The sequence below is a fragment of the Sceloporus undulatus genome, chromosome 2 (assembly GCF_019175285.1).
Source record: "Sceloporus undulatus isolate JIND9_A2432 ecotype Alabama chromosome 2, SceUnd_v1.1, whole genome shotgun sequence".
NCBI classification, from domain to species: domain Eukaryota; kingdom Metazoa; phylum Chordata; class Lepidosauria; order Squamata; family Phrynosomatidae; genus Sceloporus; species Sceloporus undulatus.
Window position 1 is genome coordinate 71457922 of NC_056523.1, and position 22694 is coordinate 71480615.

At 41.3% G+C, this 22694-nt stretch overlaps 1 protein-coding gene across 6 annotated transcripts in view; it reads left to right on the plus strand.

Moving 5' to 3' along the window:
• The window catches only part of GLYCTK (glycerate kinase), a 32988-nt gene extending 18365 nt beyond the window's left edge, over positions 1 to 14623 (plus strand). For all 6 annotated transcript variants that reach the window (XM_042454096.1, XM_042454100.1, XM_042454101.1 and 3 more), the window contains exons 4-5: positions 7417 to 7592; positions 11185 to 14623. In XM_042454096.1, the coding sequence (XP_042310030.1) occupies positions 7417 to 7592; positions 11185 to 12090 (1082 nt within the window). In that variant the 3' untranslated portion in view covers positions 12091 to 14623. The remainder of the gene's footprint in view (positions 1 to 7416; positions 7593 to 11184) is intronic.
• Positions 14624 to 22694: the final 8071 nt, after the last annotated feature.

Genomic DNA, 22694 nt, shown 5'->3' on the forward strand with positions numbered 1-22694 from the left:
CCCTCTTTTGCCAAGTTTCCCCAACTCGTGTTCTTCTGGTTTTGCCAAACTCCACCCATTGTGTTGTCCACTGTGGGAATTGTAGTCTAAAATGGCTGAAGGTGCCAAAATCCTTAAACTAACCCTGAATAACCCGTGTATTTCAACTCTCTTAACCAGCTGTTACCCATCTTTGCTTACAATTCCCTTCTTATCTGCAGATCTCTTGCTCGTGCCTGTTGGGGACTGTTGGACACCATGGGCATTACGTCTGTTTTTTTGTTTTTGGTGTTGGCGCCACCCCTGGTGGCCAACAATTGCTCATTCATCCTTGCTTTCATCTTAGTTCTTTAGTACTATTTTCAACAAAACAATAAACAAAAACAAAACAAATCACCCCAAAACAATTCAAACCCCAGTAATTCCATTCCCTCATAATACCTCTTTTGTGGCCTTTCACCCACCATTAATGTAATGACTATTTGCCCCATCTTCCTTTCCTCAAAAACAACTAATAACCAACCTCCCCCACTGGCCCACCACCAAAAAGACGCCACACACACCCAGCCGTTTTTCATACTTTTCATTTCCCCCACCTACCTCTAGGCCTTCCCACCCCCGGACACACGCTCTCTACTTGTTAAACCCCCTGGCATTCCTTACCTCCACACCTGCGCACTTTTGTCTCCTGTAAGATCGGGATTCTCGCACACGTACCCGCCCTGCCTACCTTCCACTTTAACATTGTCTTGTCTCCGTCTCGGGCTTTTATATGTACGCCTTTTTTTTTTCCTCTTCTACCACCACCCTGTTTTGCCGCCCTCCTTCCTTTTCCTGCACTCTCTCCCTGTTCAATTCTTCATATCCGATCTATCTCTGATACCCGCCTATTCCACTCCGTTTGCTGACACACCTTCCCCCCCCCCAAGGGGTCGGGGTTCACCAGTTCCGACGCATAACCATCGAGTTTCTCTTATCCGTATTTCCCCTAAACACGGCGTGCACACCTTCCATCACAACTCTATTTTCTCTCTCCCTCGCCCACACACATGTAGGTCTCCCCAACTCCCATGATATCTCCCGTTTTCTTTCCTCTGTTTGAAAATTTTATTTTTCACACGGGCCCCCCCCCCTTTTCCAAGTATAGTTAATCCAATAAACCTTCCCCATCATTTCTCCCTTCTTTATTTTCTTTTTCCATCACCGTCCCCCCACCCCGCGACTTTGGTCTTCCCGACAAAGTCAACATCTGCTTCCCTCTCAACGACGCACTGACAACTTTTGAACATAAACCCTCCCCCTCAACCACACCAGTTAGTTCACCAAGTACCTTCTCTATACGGACCACCAGTCTCCGCACTTTTCCAGACCTTTTATAGACCACCCCCCCACTGGCCTAGCCCATGACTTGGCTTACTCCCCACCATCATAAAACTCCGCGCCAACAGCCTTTCAAACATCACACTGATCACACTCTCCGTTGTCTCTCTCGCGAATCTCGATCCACTCAACCCCACTCCCCATTCATGTCCCTAACACCACGTTTCGTTTTCTTTCTCACCCAAGTGCGTCACTCCTCTTCACTACTTCATTCTTGTATATGCTTCACATCTTTTTCCCCAATATTCTTTTGTTTTGTGCATGGTCTCCCCCAAGCTGTGATATCAGATGGCCCTTTTTCCTTTTTTTGGCACTTCCCCCTCCACTCTCCCTTCACTGGTACCGTCTTACTCTTGGGGTTCTTGGTTTTTTTTTCTTTTTTTTTGTTCTCTTTTTTTTGTTTTCCCGGGTTGTTTTTGTTGGTTTGGTTTTTTCCTTTTCACGTGCCCTAATGCTTAGCCTAGAATCTTTTTTTTTTTATTCCTCGTTTTCCTCGTTCACACGCACTGGCACTCCTTCGTTTATCAAGTTTATCTTTTTTTTCCATGTTTTTTCACATGGTTAGCTTCTAAGAGTATGACCGTCTTTTTTTGCGGGCTCCTTCACGTTCTTTTATAACCTCATTTTTCAGTGTTTGTTAGTCGACACGACAGATTCGGCCGATTTTTAAAAAGCGGTGCACGGCTGGACCCTTCTTCGTTATCGCCTCTCTACGTCCATTTCTCGGGGTTTACTCTGGTTCTTTGGATCGTGGGCTTTTGGTTCCCAGATCACCTGTTGGCATAAAAAAATCCCTGTATGGCTCCAGTCCCTTTTTAACTCTCCTGCACTCGGCTAACCAAAACCATCGGTGCCTTTTCTACCCACCATGGACCCTTCCCGGTCTCTCGCGCATCGTTTTTGACATTCTCTTTTCGCGGACGCGCGATCACCCCTTTTCAATCCCTGTGGCTGCCCTGCGCAATTGTATAACAAACATCCCGTTGTAACCAGGGCCCGTACCTCTCCTTCACAGCCGACCTTCACTCCCTCCTCACACGCCACCCCCTCTCGGCAACCAGACTTTTTATCTGCCGCCACTACCCCCAGCTCCCTCACTAGTCACACAACTCCTATGCTTTGCCCACCAACACCGCACGAGCAACTCCCCTTTCTTATATCCTCAGCCTTTTTCTTTAAACAACCCCACCACCCCCTTCCTATGGCTCATCCCACTCTTTCTCAGCTCGCCCCGTTCTTGGTTACACCAGTTTTGCTTCTGAGAGCTTATCAAACACCTTCTTCTCGGTCTTATCGCGAATTGCGTCAAAACGCGTCGGGACAGCGACCTACCCCCCTGTTTCGGTTATAATTCCTGTTTTTATTACTCCAGCAGCACAGAGATCTTGGCACTACGACGAATCGAAGGGCCAAGCCAACCCGCCGCCTATCGTTAGGGACACCCACACCAACCCTACCGTCTCAGTCCAGCCCTGCATATAGGACCTACTTACCACCACATTCATCACCCGCCGTTGTTTTTTAACTGCACATCCCATGGTTGTCTATTAAAACTTCTTATCCTACTACTTTTATTGTTGTTAATAAAAATAAAAGGATGCATCAAAAACACTTGGCTTTACTCCTACATGGCATAGCTATTTTTACCTACTACACACCATGCGACTGTATTCTCTATATAACTAGTGATAAGGAGGATAGGAACCCCTTGGCCTCGTTAAGGGTGTTGCCCTCATAAACTGGAATCTACGGCATCCTATAAAATATATTTGCTGTAATTAAAGCACCTCCACCCTATGGGTCCTGTCAGAGGGCTCTATGTTTTGTTTGGAATTGGAAGTATGTTTAATAATAAGCATCCCCCAAGAATTCAATGAATTCGTACAGGCAGCTATTGCAATCTTCTTATTTCCAACAGGCTTTTACATCCAGTCCAGACACACCCCTGTCCCTTTTCTCATTATAAATACTATATAAAAGTATTGTGTAAAAATCAAGTTGATTTGTCATAGTCTATATAGTGAAGACTAGTTTCAGTTCAGGGTATCTTGTCTTACACAGGTACCAATACAGACTCCTTTTGTTGACAGAATTCTTAAAAAGATCTTTCTTGCTCGGATTTTTGTTCTAAATTTGTAGGCCCTGAACTGGATTGTCATGGTGTGTAGAGAGAACAGGCAAAACTGAGGAGGGGACCCCCCCCCCCAAATGTGGAAAAACAATCAGGAAAAACACCACCATATTTCCCAATTTTATCTCAAAGCACTTTTTTTCTGGAAAAAAAAGAATTTGGAGGTGTTTATTTATTTATTTAAGGATGATGATTATGCGTCCAGAGAAAGCTGTTCGCTATTTGCTATTCCCAAATTTTTGTCCAATTATACTAAGAGGAAGACTTTATGTAAGACTAATGGTATAGCTCATGTTATTCCTTGGGAGACTCGTCTAACATATTATGTATATAAGTGGTACCCGGGATAGAAATACCCAGGCTTACGAAATTTCCGGGAGATACGAAAAAACCCATAGGAAATAATTTTCCGGGTTTTACGAATGTTTTTTTGGGTACAAAAAAAATTTTGTGGTTTTCGGCGCTATTTCACACGGGAATGCGGCTTTCCCAATTAGCGCCTATTGGCATTTCGCTTCCGAAAGCTTTTGGGTAGAAGCGGCCGGCCGCGGAAAGAATTATTTCCGTACCCAGCCCCCCAATCCGGGGGAGAGTTTGTAGTTTATGTGCTTTTTTTTTGGATATTTTGGCAGACAGTTAATTGTATTCATTTTCCTGCACAAATTTGCATCTATCCGCATCTGTTCATCCCCCTCATCAAAAATGTGCAACCATCCAAATGCATGGGAAGCAGATGAACAGCCACCCATACCATAATGCACATTTTTATGGATTTCTGGGGTACAGTGTTAAAAATGATAAAACCTTTTCCTGCAGAGTTTAAGGAGTTTTTTGCATCCTTTCTTTAAAAAAAGCCTGTACTCCTATGAATTGTTTATGGCCAGATCACATTCTAATTGACTGGAATGATGAATATTGTAATCATGTAGACAAGCTTCTGGTCTTGGTTTCCTTTTCATAGCTTATCTAAGTGCATACTATGGAGAAGAAGTGGACACAAAATAATTTTTTGTGTTTTACTAATTTTGATGCTTTTCTTGTATTCTGGTGGGAGGGAGCTTGCAACTTTCAGTCTGCAAAGTCTGGGGGGGAAGTCCATCCGTTCTACCCCCACATGGCTTCATAACTATTGGAAATTTTAGATTTCTAGAACAACCAGAAATACTGTGCAGCGAGATCTCTGTAGAGCAGGTGTTTCCCTTCCCAGTTAGTGGCACAAGGAGCAAAATGATAACTTGTTGAGTTTCCACTGAGTTATTTATTTATTTCTCTCCCTGCTTTCCTTCCAAGATGTTCAGGAGTGTGGTATATATGGTACTCTCTTTCTCGCCCCTCCCAACATTTGTCTTCCCTAGGTGATCTTTGTGAGCATTCATGATCTCTCAGTCTAACTTGCCTCCTAGCTGAATGGGGATTTCAACCTGAGCTGAGTCTTGAGGCTGTTAATCTTTTAGAATATGGAGCTGGTGATTGAAAGCTCATAAAAGTCTCAGCAGATGGTAGTGATGTAATCCCTTTAGTTCATAGGAGTGGAAGTAGAAGGCAATAGAGGAGGAGATAGACCTTGCTAGAGGTTCTAAAGAAGTTTGGAGATGTGGAGCGTCTCACCAACCTTTTCACTGATACAGTTGCACTAATGGTCTCAGCCATAATTAAGCACAGCAGTATCCTTAAACACATTTGCCATCTGTGATTATATAAAACTCAGTCCTCTTGTATCTGACTTTTTTAAAAATAACATTCAGTCACCCAAAAACCCAATATAAAACTCAAACACAAAAAGCATGTTTTTAAATTATTCTTTTGCAGTCATCTGTTCATCTCTAAAACATGTATGTTCTTTTCTGGGGCTGTCTTCTCCATTAGGAAGACCAATCAGGACATTTCTTTCTTTCTTTCTGTTTTGTCTGGTATCTAGAGTCTTTCCACTCCATCCCATGAATCTGAGGTAGCAGACTCAAGTCTACGAAAGCTCATGCTGCCAACTTCTCTCTTTCAGTAAGCCTCAAAGGTGCTACAAGAGCCCTTTGCATAGAGCCGTATAGTACTTTATCATCTTGTTCCCACTTCTCCCAGTATGTTCTGTGCCCATATGGCTGAACAGCAGTAGACAGTGTTCTGCTTGCTAGAAGTACATTTACAACCCCCAGTTATAGTTTAGATTTGTAAAATAATTTCCCAAACACCATAGCTGCTGTAAATTTTAAATTTCTCGCCTTCATGCTTTTATCTAAAGCTTCTCCTTTGTACATTTACCAAGATCACCTCCCCCCTTTCCTAAGCATTTTGATCCCTGACTTCTGTCATTTCCCTCCCTGCTTTGTTATCCCAAGATTTGCATCTCTCCTTTTTTTCTTCTTCCATTAATTTTCAGCTTCTGACTAAACCTGTTCCTTATCCTCGAAAGCAATCATTTTGTTATTCATTTTCTCATCTTTTCCTTCCCTCTTTCTCTACAGTCACATTTCTCTTTGGTTCAGATATCTATAAATCACAATTTGCCATGGATAGTTCTCAGTTCTTAGGACTACATATGATTTTCAAACTCTTTCTTCCGTATTACAAAGTGGATTGCCTGATACTCGTATCTACTCTCCTTCATTACACTTTAAAGAGCAAGGAGCTCTTCCCAATTTTTTCCCTTTCTAGATTAGTTGCTTGCGTTTCTAGGCTGTGTTTTAATGGGCCCAGAGTTGTACAGAGATACTGTCACAGAGTCAGTGATGTATACTAGAGAGAAAACCTAATTGATTCAGAGTGAGTTTGTGAATTTCTGATTCAATTGCTTGGTGTGAAAAAAAGTCCCAGTTGTCATTCCAGTAATCCGTGCATGCAAATAAAAAATAATAGGATGAAATCTGCTTCTGTTGTCAGGGAGGTGGGGAAAATATTGGCCTTAAATGTCTCCCCTTGGTGTCTGTTTTGCATAATTGACCCTAGTTTTTCAGTTGTGAGAAGGAATCATGCACTGTAAAAATGTATATTGTGGCAGTATATTTACTGAGCCAAACAAAATGGCAAAAGGTTTTCTATGCAAGCTTCCAAAATACCATGTTTCTTCATCAGGCAAAGATGGCTATTTAAAAGGTGTGAAGCAGAAATTGGGAAGAGGTGACAATGACAGAGTCCTGTAATCTTGACATTTTGTTGAAATGGGCAGACTATCCAGTTATGCTCAGAAAGCTCACTGGGAGTGACAAGGGGCATTAAAAAGGTTCTCTGTTTGAAAATACCAAATAAATAAATAAATAAATCCCTTTGAAAACTGAAATCTCTCCAGTGCAGAGTTCATAGGCTCCTTTGTAGGAAGAGAACAGTGAGTTCCTCAAGATGCTTCTAGGTTGTCAGAGTTCTTGGCGGTCTCTCATTCGTACGGTTGCCAGGTCCAAGTCAACTTAATGCAGCTAAAAATAAGAACCAAATTTAATTGTTGGGTCAAGCAAAGCACGTTGATAAAAGCTAAACTTGGTAGCTTTATCTTTGGTTGGAAGCAATAATCCCTTAGAAAAACAAGTCTCAATTTAAGATTTTATGAGTCTCTTTTCCTTTAGTGTAAAATCCACCTGCTGAAAGGTACGTTTGTTGTTCTTTTTTAAATTGCCCCCACCATTCCCAGTCTCAGGAATATTCTGGGTGTGGCCTAACAATCCTAGTTGGGTGCCATGTAGATCTTTCCTCTGTGCCATGTGAAGATAACATGCAGACAATGTCATATCATTACTCCCCATCCCTTTCCCCTGCATGCTTTTTTTTTGACATCTTTGCTTGATAAATGTGTTTCAGTGGAGTGCACAGAGAATCTTGTGCTTTTGATGTTGACCTCACAAAGTCCTTGATATGGACTTTGGCATTTTTTCTTATGGTCCTCATAGTTACCCTTACAGATATAAATATGTACTCAAAGTTTGTGTTCTGTTGCATTTTAGGAGGAGGATCAGCACTTTTACCTGCACCCATTCCTCCAGTTACCCTTGAAGAGAAGGCAACCATCACAAGGCTGCTGGCTTCAAAAGGAGCTACCATTCAAGAGCTCAATACCCTTCGAAAAGCTCTCTCCTTGTTGAAAGGTGGGGGGCTGGCCCGGTTTGCCTATCCTGCCCAGGTGAGTATGCAGGACTTCATTTTCTGAGTATGTTGTTTTGTGAATGTTTTCTTCTTCTTCTTCTTCTTCTTCTTCTTCTTCTTCTTATTATTATTATTATTATTATTATTATTATTATTAAATTTTAAATAACAAGCAAACAATCATGGAAATACAAACCATATTAACAAACATACATTTAAAAACACATATCCAGCAAAAAAAAGTTTACTTTCCATTTCTTATATGAGGATTAAGATAGGAGCTTCCCAGTTGGAGTTACCTTATCTTTAAATTAAAGTTCCTGACTCCTAAAATATAGTTTTATTTATGAAAACGTCTAGTTCTTTTTTCTCTTTACCTTTCTATAAAATGAAAATTAATCCTTATTTCTCAACTTGATTCTTTACAAAGAATTTTTTCTTCCTGCTATTTTTCTGCCATATCTAGTAGAAGGCCAGAAAAAAATTACACAGTAATTCAAATTAAATCACATTTCTAATTTTCAAAAAGTGAATGATTTTAGATGTCCAATTATATTTCTTATTTAGTGCCATTATAGTATCTTCTTCCCAGATGCTATTCATTTTCTATTCTTTCCAATGGTTCGTCTTGTAGTAAAGCAGTTAATTTGTCCATATTCATCATTCCCCAGAGTTTTCACATCCATTCTTCTGTACTCGGTATTTCTCTTTTTTCCCAATATTTGGCAAAAGTTATCTGGGCTGATGTTATAAGATAGAGAATTACCCTACCATATTTCTTTTCTATTTACTTGTCCAAAACTGGTATCATATTTAATTTTCAAAAATTCAGGGTTGAGAGGGAGCTGAAACTGAAATATATCTGTTAAGGTCTCATGCATGTTTTTCCAAAATACTGCTGCTTTATTACACTCCCACCACATGTGGAAGAATGAGCCCAGATATTTTTGACACTTCCAACATTGACCGTTACTTGTTTTATATATAACCTTGAGTCTTACAGGGGGTAGGTTCCACGTATGTAACATCTTTAAGTAGTTTAAGGTACTGGTATAAAGTGAAGCTGTTTGTGAGTCTCCAGCTTTTTTCCCTTTCTTCAAATTTTATAGCTCTTCCTACATCTTGTGACCATTTGTGAATGTTTTCATAGATCAAATGGAAAATACGCTGCGGTGCAGAAGGGCTGGAAATAGCTATTCCCCCTCAAGGTCTTGAAGACAAATCTGGTTGATGTGTTTGATAGAGGCTAAGACATCTTCTGGTCCTTTGGTTAAGCAGAGCAGCTAAAGACATTATAAACTAGAAGCTCAAAAATCTACACACTTGGGCTCTTGAAAGGCCAGGAAGTAGTGCAGTGATTCCCCAACTTTGGTCATCCAAATGCTTTGGATTTCAGCTCCCAGAATTTCTGACTGTTGACCAAGCTGACTGTGGTTTCTGGAAGTTGAAGTCCAAAACACCTGGAGGACCAAAGTTTGGAAATCACTGAAGTAACTGGTGGGAAGGATGTCAGATGCCAGTTCTTCCATCTTGGCCACAGCTATTCTGTAGGGAAACAGTGCACATAGGGGTGGCTTTCCCTGCATGCTCTGTTTCCCAGAGCAGCTTCTGACTCTATCAAGGAACAGGGCGCACAAAGGGAGACATTGTGTATACTGTTCCTATCTCTTAAAGGGAGAGCAGCAGTCCTGTTTCACACAACCCTTTTCTTGTCTGTGAAGAGTAATGCTGGGGAAATTAAAGCTTTGTACCTCCCTGCCCCTATGAATGGGTCTGTGCATATGTAAAAGAGAGGAAGAAAGGGTTTGTTTGTGTCCTTGGAGAGTGTATGTGTCATGTTTCGTGAGTGAAGGAACATGACCTACTTGTGTGGGACCCTACCTAGTGATGTACCTCCGCAAATGGTTCTCTGGTGACCATTGTGGCCCTTCAGCTGCAAAGATAGCCCATCCTGTAATAAGTAACCAAAGATATTTGGGGAATGGAAGAAGGTCATTGATTCTAACTTGAAAAATAATATCTATTTAACACTGAAAAAGCATCTGGTACCTTCAGATTGCAGAAGGGACTGTTTGTGCAGTGTGAGAGACTAGAGTCCAACAAAAATATTATTCTGGTGGCAAATTGTTGTAAAGTGTGGCTGTCATTGTTTTCAGAGATGCAGATGGACGAGAACATGAAGGACAGGAACATGGTAGGAAAATAGGAGGCCAAATGTGTACCAAAAAGCCAATAGTGTTCCCTTGCGGGGGGGGGGGGGTCTGTAGAAGCCACCACCTTTAGTCCATAAGCCTTTACAAGTGCCACACATTCTTGCATATTTCTGTATAACCATGAGGATCCAGGCATTGCTTTTTGAAAAATGAATAACAATAGAATCCAGTCTCTTAGCTGAACAAAATGCTTTTAGCAAGGGAGGTAAAATTCTGTATTGAAAATCCCAAAGTATGCAATCATAAATCCTGATTTATGCAGCTATAATGGATTATGCAAATTGAGTAAACAATATAGATAATTACCTAGTTCATGTTTTATACACAAGTTGTACATAATTGGTTGGGGACTTAGAAATCATTTTCAAAAGACGTTTCTCTCCCCCACCTCTGTTTTCATATACCTGTTTTTACAGACTAAAAATCCTATAAATTAGGGGCAGAGGAGAATGATTTATTTTTCAGAAATGTGAAACGCAGGATTGACTTCTGTCAGAGGGGTAGGAAAGGGATTGAAGATGGATCTTTCTTTTATGTGGCAAAGGGTAGAGGTTTTTGCAGCAGACATAAAATATTTAACGATACAGCAACACCTCTTTCTTTTTTGTAGACAGCATGAAGGGGTAAAAAACATGAAGGACATAGCTATGACTTTGAATATGAGGTGAACCAGTCTTAGAACCTGGACTGAGAATCCTTTTACAGACATAGAACTACTTGACATCCTTTTGTTTTTAACAAGCCCCCCCATATTCAATTGCCCATAGATCTTATCTCCCAATCTTTGTGTTATTAAGTGCATGAGCCTAAATAGTCTAATTTAGCCAAGTAATATATCTTGTTAAATCTTGGTATCATTGCTTGGATTTTAGTAGGTTAGTAAATTATTCTGTTAATTTAATATGGAAATGGTAGAAATTGCCCTCTAGCATGCTTACCTTTGTTTTTCAGAAATGCATGCATACTGGAGCAAGTGTCCCCAAAAGAAGCACTCCCTTCACCAAGAGAAAACGGGGAATGCCTTTTTAAACAAATAAGATGATATCTTCTACTTGTAATTTTTAAAAGTGCTCATATACAGTAACTGTTAAGCTCTGCAGCCCTAATCAGAAGTATGTTTTCTCAGATATAGATTGAACTGAGTTCAGCAGGGCTTTCTTCATTGCAAGGTTGATTAGGATTCCTGCCTCTATGATTGAATGCCGAACATGAACTCCCTCTATTGAAACCTGTTTTTGCTGTCACGGAAACATTCGCTGTGGTGTTTGACCTTGCAATCAATTGAGCAATCTGGATGCGCGAATGAATTTGCCCTTGCTTGCAATTAAAGCCCAAATTCCAAACAGGAACAGCTAAACATCAGTGAGCTTTTGTGCAACGTGATCTATATTTACGTGCTACCTTATTTGCTTCTAGGTGTTGAGCCTTATCCTCTCCGATGTCATTGGGGATCCATTAGACATCATAGCAAGTGGACCCACTGTTGCCAGTTCTCACAGCATCCAGGATTGTTTTCAGATACTGACCAAATATAACCTGCTGAATGACTTGCCAGAGTCTGTCCAGACTGTTCTCTCTGGCTCTGTCACAGAGCATGGTACTCCTCAAGACTTTCACCATGTCTGCAATGTAGTCATTGGTTCTAACAGATTAGCTTTAGAGGAGGCCAAACGCCAGGCAGAGAATCTGGGTTACCTGTCTGTGCTTCTGAGTGATGGTGTGTGTGGGGAGGTCAGCACAGTTGCCCAGCTCTACAGCCTGTTGATTCAGCTTGTTTGCCTGAGCACCATTAGGGTTTCCAGGAACGACTCTTTAAAAGACAAGGTGAGGGGAGCCCTCTCAAATCTTGTAGAAGAGCTAGCAATCCCAAGGTTGGACCTTATGGATGCCTTGAAAACTTTGCAAGAATCCCATGGCGATATGCCCATTTGTCTCCTGGCTGGTGGAGAAACCACTGTGCACCTTCAAGGAAAGGGGAAGGGTGGGAGAAACCAGGAACTGGCTTTGCGAGTGGCCTTGGAGCTGCACAAGGCTAAATCCACTGCAGAGGGAAACTACCTGGAAAGATGTGAAGTTGCCTTCCTGAGTGGCGGAACTGATGGACAAGATGGACCCACAGAGGCAGCTGGGGCCTTCTGTAGCCAAGCGCTGGTGGAAGAGGCTGAGCAGGAAGGCTTCATAGTTGAGGATTTTTTGAGCAATAACGATTCATACACATTCTTCTCCCAGTTCCAGAGTGGGCGTCACCTCCTCATGACAGGATTGACAGGCACAAATGTCATGGACATTCACACTGTTTTAATCAGAGCTAAGGGAAGTTAGTGATGCAGCAGATGCTGTAGATTTTTTTAAAAGAAAAAGGAAGAACATCAAACCATGGGCAGCTGTAGGCTGCATAAATTGGGCAGCATTGCTGTCCAAACTGTGTTAACATCAAGGGCATAAAGGAAAGTAACAGCTAGACACATGGAAGCTGTTACCTTTATCCAAGGCTAAAGTAACCATAGTACCTGCATCTGAATGTCAAGGCCATATTAGCACTTTCCTACTTCAGATGCTAACAGAATTCGTTTGGGGTAACAGAATTTTCTTATTTTTCTTGACTAATTTCTTGGTTTTTTCCCTCATACGAATAACAATAATAGGGAGAATCGATTAGAAAGCCTGTAAGCACAGAAGGAGGGATACCACTGTAATGGAAACAGCAGTGAGGGCACTAGTTCAGCAATAGATATAATAACGATACTGGTGGTTGAAGAATAAACTAGCTCTGTACAGCAGCAGCTTTGAAATTAGACAAGGAAAGAACATCTGACCAGAATATCTAAGGTTTAGCAGTTTTTCAACAGGTTGTAGGCTGGCATAAGACAGGAATGGATACAAATTGGTAAACTAAATGACTTATTTGATTGTTGGTCAGATTGGTTTTACATGCTAAAATGGGAATATAATCACCAGATTCACTTGATAGACAAAAGAGTTCTGGTGCTTTAGAGCTTGTTTAGTGTGTCCTGAGCTTTTGTAGGTAGCAACTTGCTTTAGCATGTTTGTGAATTCAGAACTCACCTGAAGGAGCCTGCAGCTGTGAAGTTTCAAGGTCTCAAGTTCAAAGATGAGCCTTTACATTGATTCTCTTCTCATTCCAGTGTGATGTCTGTAACCATAATTGTTACAGGCTTGTCAAAGCTTTGCATTCTGCTCCATAACAAGAATCAAGACTCATCTGTCATACTGACTGCAGCAAGAACCACCAAACCTCTGCCTCTTGAGCTATTAGTGGGATGCTTTATCAATCCTTCCCCATCAACAACTCCTCTTGTGCCCTCCAGAGGTTTTGCACTCCAGTTCCCATCAGCCTCAGCTGCTAGTCACTAACCATGAGATTTGAAATCCAAAATATCAGAAGGATAGCAGTTTGGGGAAAGCTGTTTAAGTGTTTGTGATTTGTGAAAGCAGAAACATTCAGACATTTGCACAGAGAAGTAAATAATAGTGATTGTTATAATAAGTGGCCTGTATTCTGTATCAGCTACTTAGTTAAATATACTAATTTTAATCTGGCCTGACCCATACCCAGACATGAAGCAGACATTAACTCAATGGTCCTCACTTTACCCTTTTGACCCACTTTATATCCACTTGCAAACATTTGCGCACTCCCCTGATCAGTATAGTATATGAATAATTTTTTTTGATTAGTGTAAGGAAATAACATTGTTCAATTTAGAACACTTATTGAATTATTTAACAAGTGTAATTTTTGCATATACTTAGTGTACAGCTGAGCATGCGTGTGCATGTGTGTGTGAGATCAAGAGAAAGAGAGCAATAAAGGAATATTTTAGCCACTGTTTACCTAGGGCACACTGGACTGAATGGCCATGCTGGTTGAGGCTGAGCAGCATCTCATCCCGAGAAAACGGGCAGTGACAGGATGGATGGGGCCCTGCCGGAAGCTTTCCTCTTCCTTGAGGCTCCTTGTCTTTCTCTTCTCCTCCAGGACAGAAAAAGTTGAGGAGATGATGATGATGATGGTGATGGTGATAGTGGTAGTAGCCTCCAAGTCTCACACATATCCTTAAGTAACTTGGGTGCTGCAGACCCCAGGGGTCCCACCTCCCAGTTTGAAAACCACTGTATTAACCCATCTTTTGATCACTGGCACAATGGTTCTCCTTCTCCCCATGCAACTGATGCCTGGTAAATTAGGTGTGCGTGTGTGTAGAGTTATGACCGTAACACAATTGTGACTATGCAACAGTCATGAATACAAAACACTTGTGGATGAGTGAATCTAGGTAACTCTTACTTTTTCACAATCCCTACTTAGTCACATTTGTGAGACTGTTGCCATGGTTGTAACTCCCTGTCCCAACTTATTTTTACTGGGCATTGGCTGCATGGGGGAATGAGTCTATTTGGCCAGATGTCAGAGCATGGTTGCATGACATTTCTGTCAGATTTCGGGAATTGTTAGGCCAAAAGAAGTTACATAACTAATCAGCTGATATGGAATACTTGCTAGTGTTCCTTGCCAAATATTGTTCATTCTCTGAAAAATGTTCAAAATATTTGCTCAATGATTTTAAATGACAAGGCTTATGAGGCTGTTGTACTTCATTTTATCATTTCCAAACTGTTTTTAATCAGTAATAATAAAGCTATGCCTCTTTCTTATATTCAGTTTTGGAGTACCTTTGCTTCTCTGACTTGGATCCAAAACATTTGAAATTTTGTTGCTGGAAAAAACAAGAATTTTAACTAACAACATGTGCCAGTAATATCCTGATTTCTAAAATCCATGTATTTACTGATAAAAGAGATTTATCACCTCTAAAGCTAACTGTGTGGTCCTTGATTTTCTAGCATGTCACTTTGTGTCCTCCCCCCCTCCTAAAAATATTTTGAGGTTTTGCCATGCAACTTCAGAAGCTCTGACCTACAGCCCATAAAAACTTCAACTGATTTGTTTCTACGGTACCTTGATAATAATTGTCAAAGTGCTGAGGCTGTACATGAATTCACCCTCCTTTTGTTATTATTTACCTATATCTAGGCAATGGGGCAAAGTGTTGGCAGCTTCCCTGCATGAGGTGTTATTAGGTTAGCCTACTGTTAACTCACCCTATCCTGATGGGGTAGTGAGAATTTTAATAGCTCAGCCCTTGAGTCCATGAAAACAGATTGCTGGATCTGAGAATCTAATTTGCTTCACAAAATCCCGGAAAAAGATGCTTTTAAACCTTTAGTTGTGGAGTCATTAGGTATCACTGAAGGGCTGGGTGGGTGTTACCACCTGTTAGGAGATGAACAACATGAAAAATAGTCCAGATATACTGACACAAGTGTAATCTGACCTTGTAACCTTTGCCTCAATCTGTGCAGTGGCATTTTGTTGTAGTTTGATTTGTCATAGAGGGACAGCTCTGTGCAGGCTGGATGCTGCCAGCAGCATGTATTTCACATATTTTGTAAGATGGTAAAAAAACAACCCAACAACAAACAAAACAAAACAATGCAGGCTTGAGTTTGTGACCTTTTAAACTGTATTTAAAGTCAAAAGTCACTGTCAGTCTGATTAACTTCTCTATCCCATATAACAAAAGCAAGAAAGCTTGCAAAGGAAACTTCTCTTGACCTCCATTTGTTACACTGCAAAATTAAGGCTGTGATTGAGCATAAACAGGCAGTTTGCCTCTTCACTGGGACGAAACCAAGCCAAACTGATCTCTGGTCATATTTTGTCACATAAAAGGTTGTGTGAATGAGTCAGCAATCATAGATCTGGGTTTTGAGAGGAATGTACTGTTCTTTTTTGAGCTAATGTTTTTAGTGATGTAAATGTCTGTATCTGTTTTAATATTTGTAAGGCCCTTTGAGCCCCAAGGTCCTTTTTACATTGCATAGTCATAACACTATGATTACCATGGCGGTTTACAGACCGCCAAATAGTACGTCATCAATACGTACTAGGGTTAGGAAGGGGCGGTGCTTCCGCACCCCCCTAACCCTAGTACGTATTGAATACGTACAAGATGGCAGCACCCTGTTCATACGGGCGCCGCCATCTTTACGTACTGGACGCACAGCGTCCAGACGTGTCGTGCCGCTTGTGACGTAGCGAGCGCGCCCCTGGCGCCTCGCTATGTCGCAAACGCGACGGTAAAAGAAGCTCCATTTTGGAGCTTCTTTTTTCGGTGCGCGCGGGAGTCGGGCCGTCTGAAGGCTCCGACTCCCCCGCGGACCTACTGGCGGCGGCGGCAGACCGCCGCAAAGCAGCAGTCTGTACCCCGCCCATGCTTCTATGTGATGTAATCTTGGGTTTTGCAGTTTAGCGAGGGATATTTAGAATTTTCTGTCAGAAGGTTTGGGTACCTCTCCAAATTGCAGTCCTTCCCAGGATTTCATAGTCACAGAATGATGTCACTCCAGTTAAAGAGAAATCTTAATGCTGCAATTGCATAGAAAGGGCTCCAGGACTGGGGGAAAGGTGTGGTGGTGGTGGTGATAACAATGGTGTTTATCACACTATACTCTTAACGAGCTACTATTCCAGTGTGACTCCTCTAGCTGCCTCCTGCTGCATTCTGGGATTGGCAGTTTTAAGGAGGGGTATTTAGAATTCTCAGGCAGAGAACTCTGCCTGAGAATTCTAAATACCCCTCCTTAAAACTGCCAATCCCAGAATGCAGCAGGAGGCAGCTAGAGGAGTCACACTGGAATAGTAGCTCGTTAAGAGTATAGTGTGATAAACATCTATGACAGCACTAATAACTGTACTGTTATGGAATAACTGTAAAATATGAAAAACAAATTTACACAGAGCATAATGATCCAAAAAAAGACTTGGGCGGATACAGACCGCCCATTTGGGGCGGGCTGTCCCGCCCCTTTCCCCAGGTGTATCGGGGCGTTAGCGGTTAAGACGGCAGCTGCTGAGGCCCCGATCTGCGCTTTTCAGGCTGTGGGAAGCGGCAAAATGCCGCTTCCCCACAGCCTGAAAAGGGGTGTCCTGGGGCTCAAGCCCCAAGGACACCCTGCAGCGGCGGGAGGAGGAGAAAGGGGCCGCTGGGGCACCTTTCTCCTTTGGTCCGCTGGGCGCAGCCATGTGAAGGCTGCGCCCAGCGGACCAAACCAGGAAGGAGCTCCAAAACAGAGCTCCTTCCTGCTCTGCGCTAAGGGCGCACTAAGCGCCCAGGCGCAGAGTGAGGACGTCACTTCCATGCTGCCCCATATAGAGGCGGTGCGGCCGTGACGTCCTCATGGTGGAGGCCGTGTGGAACGGCCGCCGCCATTTTGTGTGTGCGGAGCGCGCACTAGGGTTAGGGGGGTGCAGAAGCACCGCCCCTTTCTAACCCTAGTGCGCGCTCCGCATGCACAAAACGGCCCGTTTGTAACGGGCCTTTGACTCTTTTGCCATGCATGTGCATCAAAAAGGTTTTGAAACTGTAGGAATCAGCAGAAAATTAAGAACAGAGAAACAAATTTGGCAGAGTTTCATATTAGATATTTTCCAGGGCAATTCCTTATCTTCTTTATTATTTGTTATTGCAATCAGACCACTTTAAGTAATATTAAAGAAAACACATTAGTATGTAATATCAAAACAAGCTGGGAAAATAAAGCATTTATTGTAGATGGGCAATTTAAAGCTATATGGAAAGTCAGGACTGTAACTTGAATTCTTATTGAATATTCCAGGAATCAAGACATTTCATTGGAATTTGGAATTGACAGATGTGCTATACTATCAATATATATGGGTAAAATGGCTGAATCAGAGATAATAAAGCACCTTTGAAGGAAATATATTAAAAGCCACTGTAATGGAAATTACAATTATTTGAAAATATTGCAAGATGATGATGTTCAACATAAGATAATAAAAGAGATTATAAATACCAAATACATAAAAAGAGTACAAGAAGTCTTAAAATCAAGACCTAACAGTAGAAACATAATTCAGACTACAAACTCCTGGCTTCCAGTTGTCTAACATAGTGATGGAATAGTTGATTGCAGAATTAGATGCACTAGACAGAAAAACCCAGAAAATTATGACAGCCAACCATGCTTTACATCATCATAGTGTTGTTGATTGACTCTATCCAACACATAATATTGGTGATCAGAGATTATTACAAGTGAAACAAACTGATGAAGAAAGGAAAATGCTGCTCTCTGAAGCTGCCCAGACGGCAGTGCAAAGGGGCGGTCTGTTTCGCCCTTTAAATTATGAAAGTGCTAATCCATGTAAATAGCAGAATAAAAGATTAGAGTGAAAATGGTCTGAAAGACCTACAAGTTAATATCCAGAACTTCTGGATAAAGAAAATAACTACTATTTCAGTGGTGATAGGAGATGTGGGATCAACACCAAATGGACTGACAAGGCATCTGAATAAAATCACCATAGACAGGGACATAATAGTACAATTATATTTTTAAAATGGCACTACTTGGAACATGCTACATCATCCAATGACATCACACTGATATCTTAGGTTCTTGGGGAGCAGGATTTAAGAAGGCTTTGTTAAAATTACTCTTCAGGTTTCATAATTAACCAAATCCTGCCATTTTTGTAAAGTGAACTTTAAGCTCATTTGTACTATCTGTCTGTCCCCCTTCATGCTTTCTGGATCTCACACAGCAATGGCTGAGGGGCATGAATTGTTTCTCTCACATCAGCAGAGTTTTTGATTAATCCTTGGAGATGCTGCTCATGCGTGTTCTCAGACAGGTTCACAAAGCCTTTGCTGCAGACTCTTCTTTGGGGTAATCCCTGAGCTGTTAGAACTGAGTACATTTCTCTAAGAACATCCCTGTGTTGTCTGTGGCGGTGGAGGACCTCCTTCCTCAAATTGGAGCATTTCACTGATTAAAATACATGTAATGGAAAAATGCTGATTTTAAAATGTTAGATGAAAGGATGCTGCTGTTCACTTTGGCTCCTCCGCCTCCCTCAAATATTTTTATATTCCAATCTCCTTCGAATGAGAAGGAGGCAGAAATGTGGGAATTTGTCAAGGACAATGAGATGGTCCCTTTTCAAACATCTTTCTTTATGTGCATGTAGAAAGCCTGTTTTCATGGGGGTATGGAGAAAATAGCTAAAGTAAAACAAGCAGAAGGGAAATGATCTACTGAAGTATTTTCATGCAGTTTTAATCCTTATGTAGTGACTCTAGGATTTGGTTGGGAGCGGTGGGGCGGGGACTAGAGAAGCAGGATGCTGAATGAATGAAAGACCTCCTGTCAAATACAAAGACAACTTTTGTAAGAGATGGTCAGGGCAACAGGCACTATCTATTCTTAAATGGCATCCCCCAAGCAATTTCATAGAAATTGTAAAAATGGCTCAAGATAGGTAGGTATTTCACATCTTGAAGAATGGTATAATCCTTCTATCTGGAATAGTTGTATCAACAAGTGCACAACTTCAGAAGAGGTGCACATAAAGCAACGAAGAAGAAAGGTGACTGCCACCACATCAGCCAATTCAAACCTGGCTGGGGACAGATGTCACAGCCAGGTTATTCTCATATATAGAGATGGAACACTTTCCTTTCTGTATTTTTTTTTTAAATTGTATAATATTCACTTGCCCACTTGAGTTGCTCCACATGTTCATATGGAAATATTGTTGAGATGCAAAGGGACACCTTCAGTGTCCCCCACGCCTTTGTACCTGTTCATTATTGATTACCTTCCTTCTTTGCAACTGATTTGAAACCCTTTTAAAATAAATAATCCTAGGTTCTTCCTTCTGCCTATGTGATCCCAGCTGGTGTCATGCATTCAGGGTGGTGGTGATGCCAGAGCAGACAGGCAGCCCACCCATCTGCCCACCTTTTACAGAGTGATTAAAGGAAAGGTGCCATTCTATTGCAGAAAGAATTGGTCTGATACTCACAATCTTGCATGTCTGGCATTTCCTGCTTGTCAGTACAAAAATGCCATCCTGTTTGCTGTGATGATGGAGACACATTCCCTCCAATCCAGTCTCTGAATAACAGCCAGGCACTTTTACACCTTTAAAAGGATCACTAAAAATGGTGAAAAGGTTAATCAGAAAGACAGCTGTGATCTCAGAAGCAAGTAGGCCAGTCTCTTGAGGGATAACCTTCCAACTATAGCAAGGACCAGTTCGCACATAACATTTGTCCCACATAAAACATTCCTCTATGTAACAAACCCTCTTATATATGACAACAATGTGTCATTGATACATTCAACAAATGGGTAAATTCCTTTATTAGAATAGTTTAAATGTTGCCAAAAATGGTGCAAACTTTTGGGTTCTCCAGAACTCTTCATCAGGCAGGTTAGTACTCAAATGAAAAATGGAGTGGCAGGGGAAAAATACCTAAAAGTAAAAAGAAATGTCCAGATTTCTTGGCCATTGTGTGTCTGGAGTTAAACTAATTGACAAGATGGAAATAGCTGATTTAGCAAAGGAAAAAATGTTTATAAAGGTACCAGTTTATGTTCAACTTTGTTTGCTGTTATGTAGAGTTAATATATGCAGACAAGAAGGCTGGCAGTTATCCAAAGAACTGCCGACTGCCTCATCTGTGGCTCACTGGTTCTTCAATCAGCTTAGAGTTCAACCATAGATTAGCATGGCCATCTCTATATCACCAGTGCTGGAGATTAGGTGGTATGCCAGGTTGTGGATGGGGGGAGTAAAAGCCAAACTGTTTTATCAAATGGTTGGAGAGAGATGTGATGGTTCACTGTGATATAACCCTCCTCAGATGGTGGAAAATCTTTGTTTTAAAGAGAGATCCTACCCTGAGCCATGGTAGGTAGACTGCAATGTTTCCCATAGTATTTTTAAAAATTTTCAATGATACATGCCTACTTTCATACATCACTATATTTAAGACATTCAATTTAGGGATGGATACCAAAAATAGGAATCATATGGCCCTCTAGATATAGTTGAATGACAGCTCCCAACATCTCTCATCATCACCTATAATGTGCCTCTCTTTTATCACCTTCAAACCAAGTATTGCCAGCAAAAGAATACTGTACTGTTAAATAAGCCTCAGTTCCTGGAAGCAAAAAACACCTTGGCAGACGTATCTACTAAAGAGTTATTTCACAACAGGAAGTATATGTGCATAGCCCCTATACATTTTAAGGCTAAGGTGTCTTTATGTGACTGTGATAGCAGCAGGTGGGAAGGGTCACACAAGTGTAGTACAGGGTGTCACAGTTTACATTCTAATAATATTTTCTAGATGGGAGGAAGAGAGGAGGGATATTATAATACCTATAAATTGGGAAGGGTGTTGGACTGGAAGGCCCTTGTGGTCTCTTCCAATTCTATGAATCTACAGCCAAATGTGAAAGCAAAACGAGGACCTGAATGGGAATGCCTGCTGCGCAGACTACAGTAGACAAGCTTCCCATGTTGGGTTATATGAAGTCCCAACAGAGTCAAAGATCAGCAGCACAACATCTGCCAAAGCACTTTCTAAGGGCTGAGCTCATTTCTGCAAGTGGAGCACTTGTAGCCAAACTGTGCTAATGGTAGGGGATAAGTAACTACCTTATTAGCAGTGGAAGCTTTTGTCACTAAATTAAAAGTCATGGCTTCTAGCCTTTGCATGGCTCTGGTCTCTCAGGAGACATTAATATCCCTGCTCCACAGCATTCCTATTATCGCTTCATTAAGGATCAGATAATGATATGTATGGATAGTTTATTCTGTAGAAGTGCTGATTAATGGCTAATATTTCACAAGGTGTTAATGGAGGCCTTCTTTTATGAAGTGAGCCAAAGGGGCTCTCTTATAATCTCTTCCACAAACTGTATAATTTCATCCATTTTCACTAACATGACAGATTTAACACATACTTTTTAAAAGTCCCTGATGCCCCTTGGGGAGCATAGAGGAAGGCTGTTTAACAGCAGCATTAACTATACCAATGGCATCATATTCTGCTGTAGAACCAATCCCAGGTTCCAAAATGCTGCCTAATGTTGTGTGAAGCATAGGCCTGCAGCACAGGTACAAGCATTGTCATCAGCTTCTTCTTCTATTTGGTCATGGGGAGGTGCAGTGTGTGTGTGTGCGCGTGCCTTTATGTTTCCTGTTAACTTATGGCGAACCCATGAGTTTTCTAGGGTTTTCATAGGCAAGGGATATTCAGAGGTGGTTTTGAAAGTTCCTTCCTCTGAAATATAAAACTGGTATTCCTTCCTGATCTCCCATCCAAATACTAATCAGAGCTAACCCTGCTTATTTTCCAAGATCGGGCAGGATCTGGTGCCTTTAGGGTATTTAGGCCAAAGGAGGACATATGATACTGTACAATGAATTTCCGTTGGAAGAGATGGCTTTGACTTAGGATTTCATTCAGGGAACTACTCAACCTGCTATATAACAAAACATACAGCAAAGGCAATGAAAATGAAAATCTCTGACTATTTCTGCACTATTTCTACACCTCAGGCGCCACACAAATACTTTAGAATATTGTATGTCTTCTAATACCAGGGTGCTTCTTTCTTCCACTGATGATGGAGAACTGCTTCAGAAAACTGCCTAGAAGCAGGGGTTTGAACATACTGCTCCAGGCATGTTTTCTGTAGTTAAAGGCAAGCTTCTTAAGGTGTCCCTGTGAACATGATTAGGTTGTGTGAGAGAAGCTGACTTAAAAGGAAACCTGCAAAATGAGAAGGACTCTTATGAAAGGATAGCAGATACAGCAGGAGTTACACTCTTCCCAGTAGCTCTGATTTCAGGATAAGGTTTCCAATTTATTTATTTGGGGTTCAAGTAGCAACTGGATATTTTGCCCCAATTTTTAAATAAAAATAAAAATTCTAATGATGACAAGGTAAAATGTTCTCCTGTTACACTGAATCAAGTACTCATAATAATCTAAGTTTCCTCCTGCAGCAGGAAA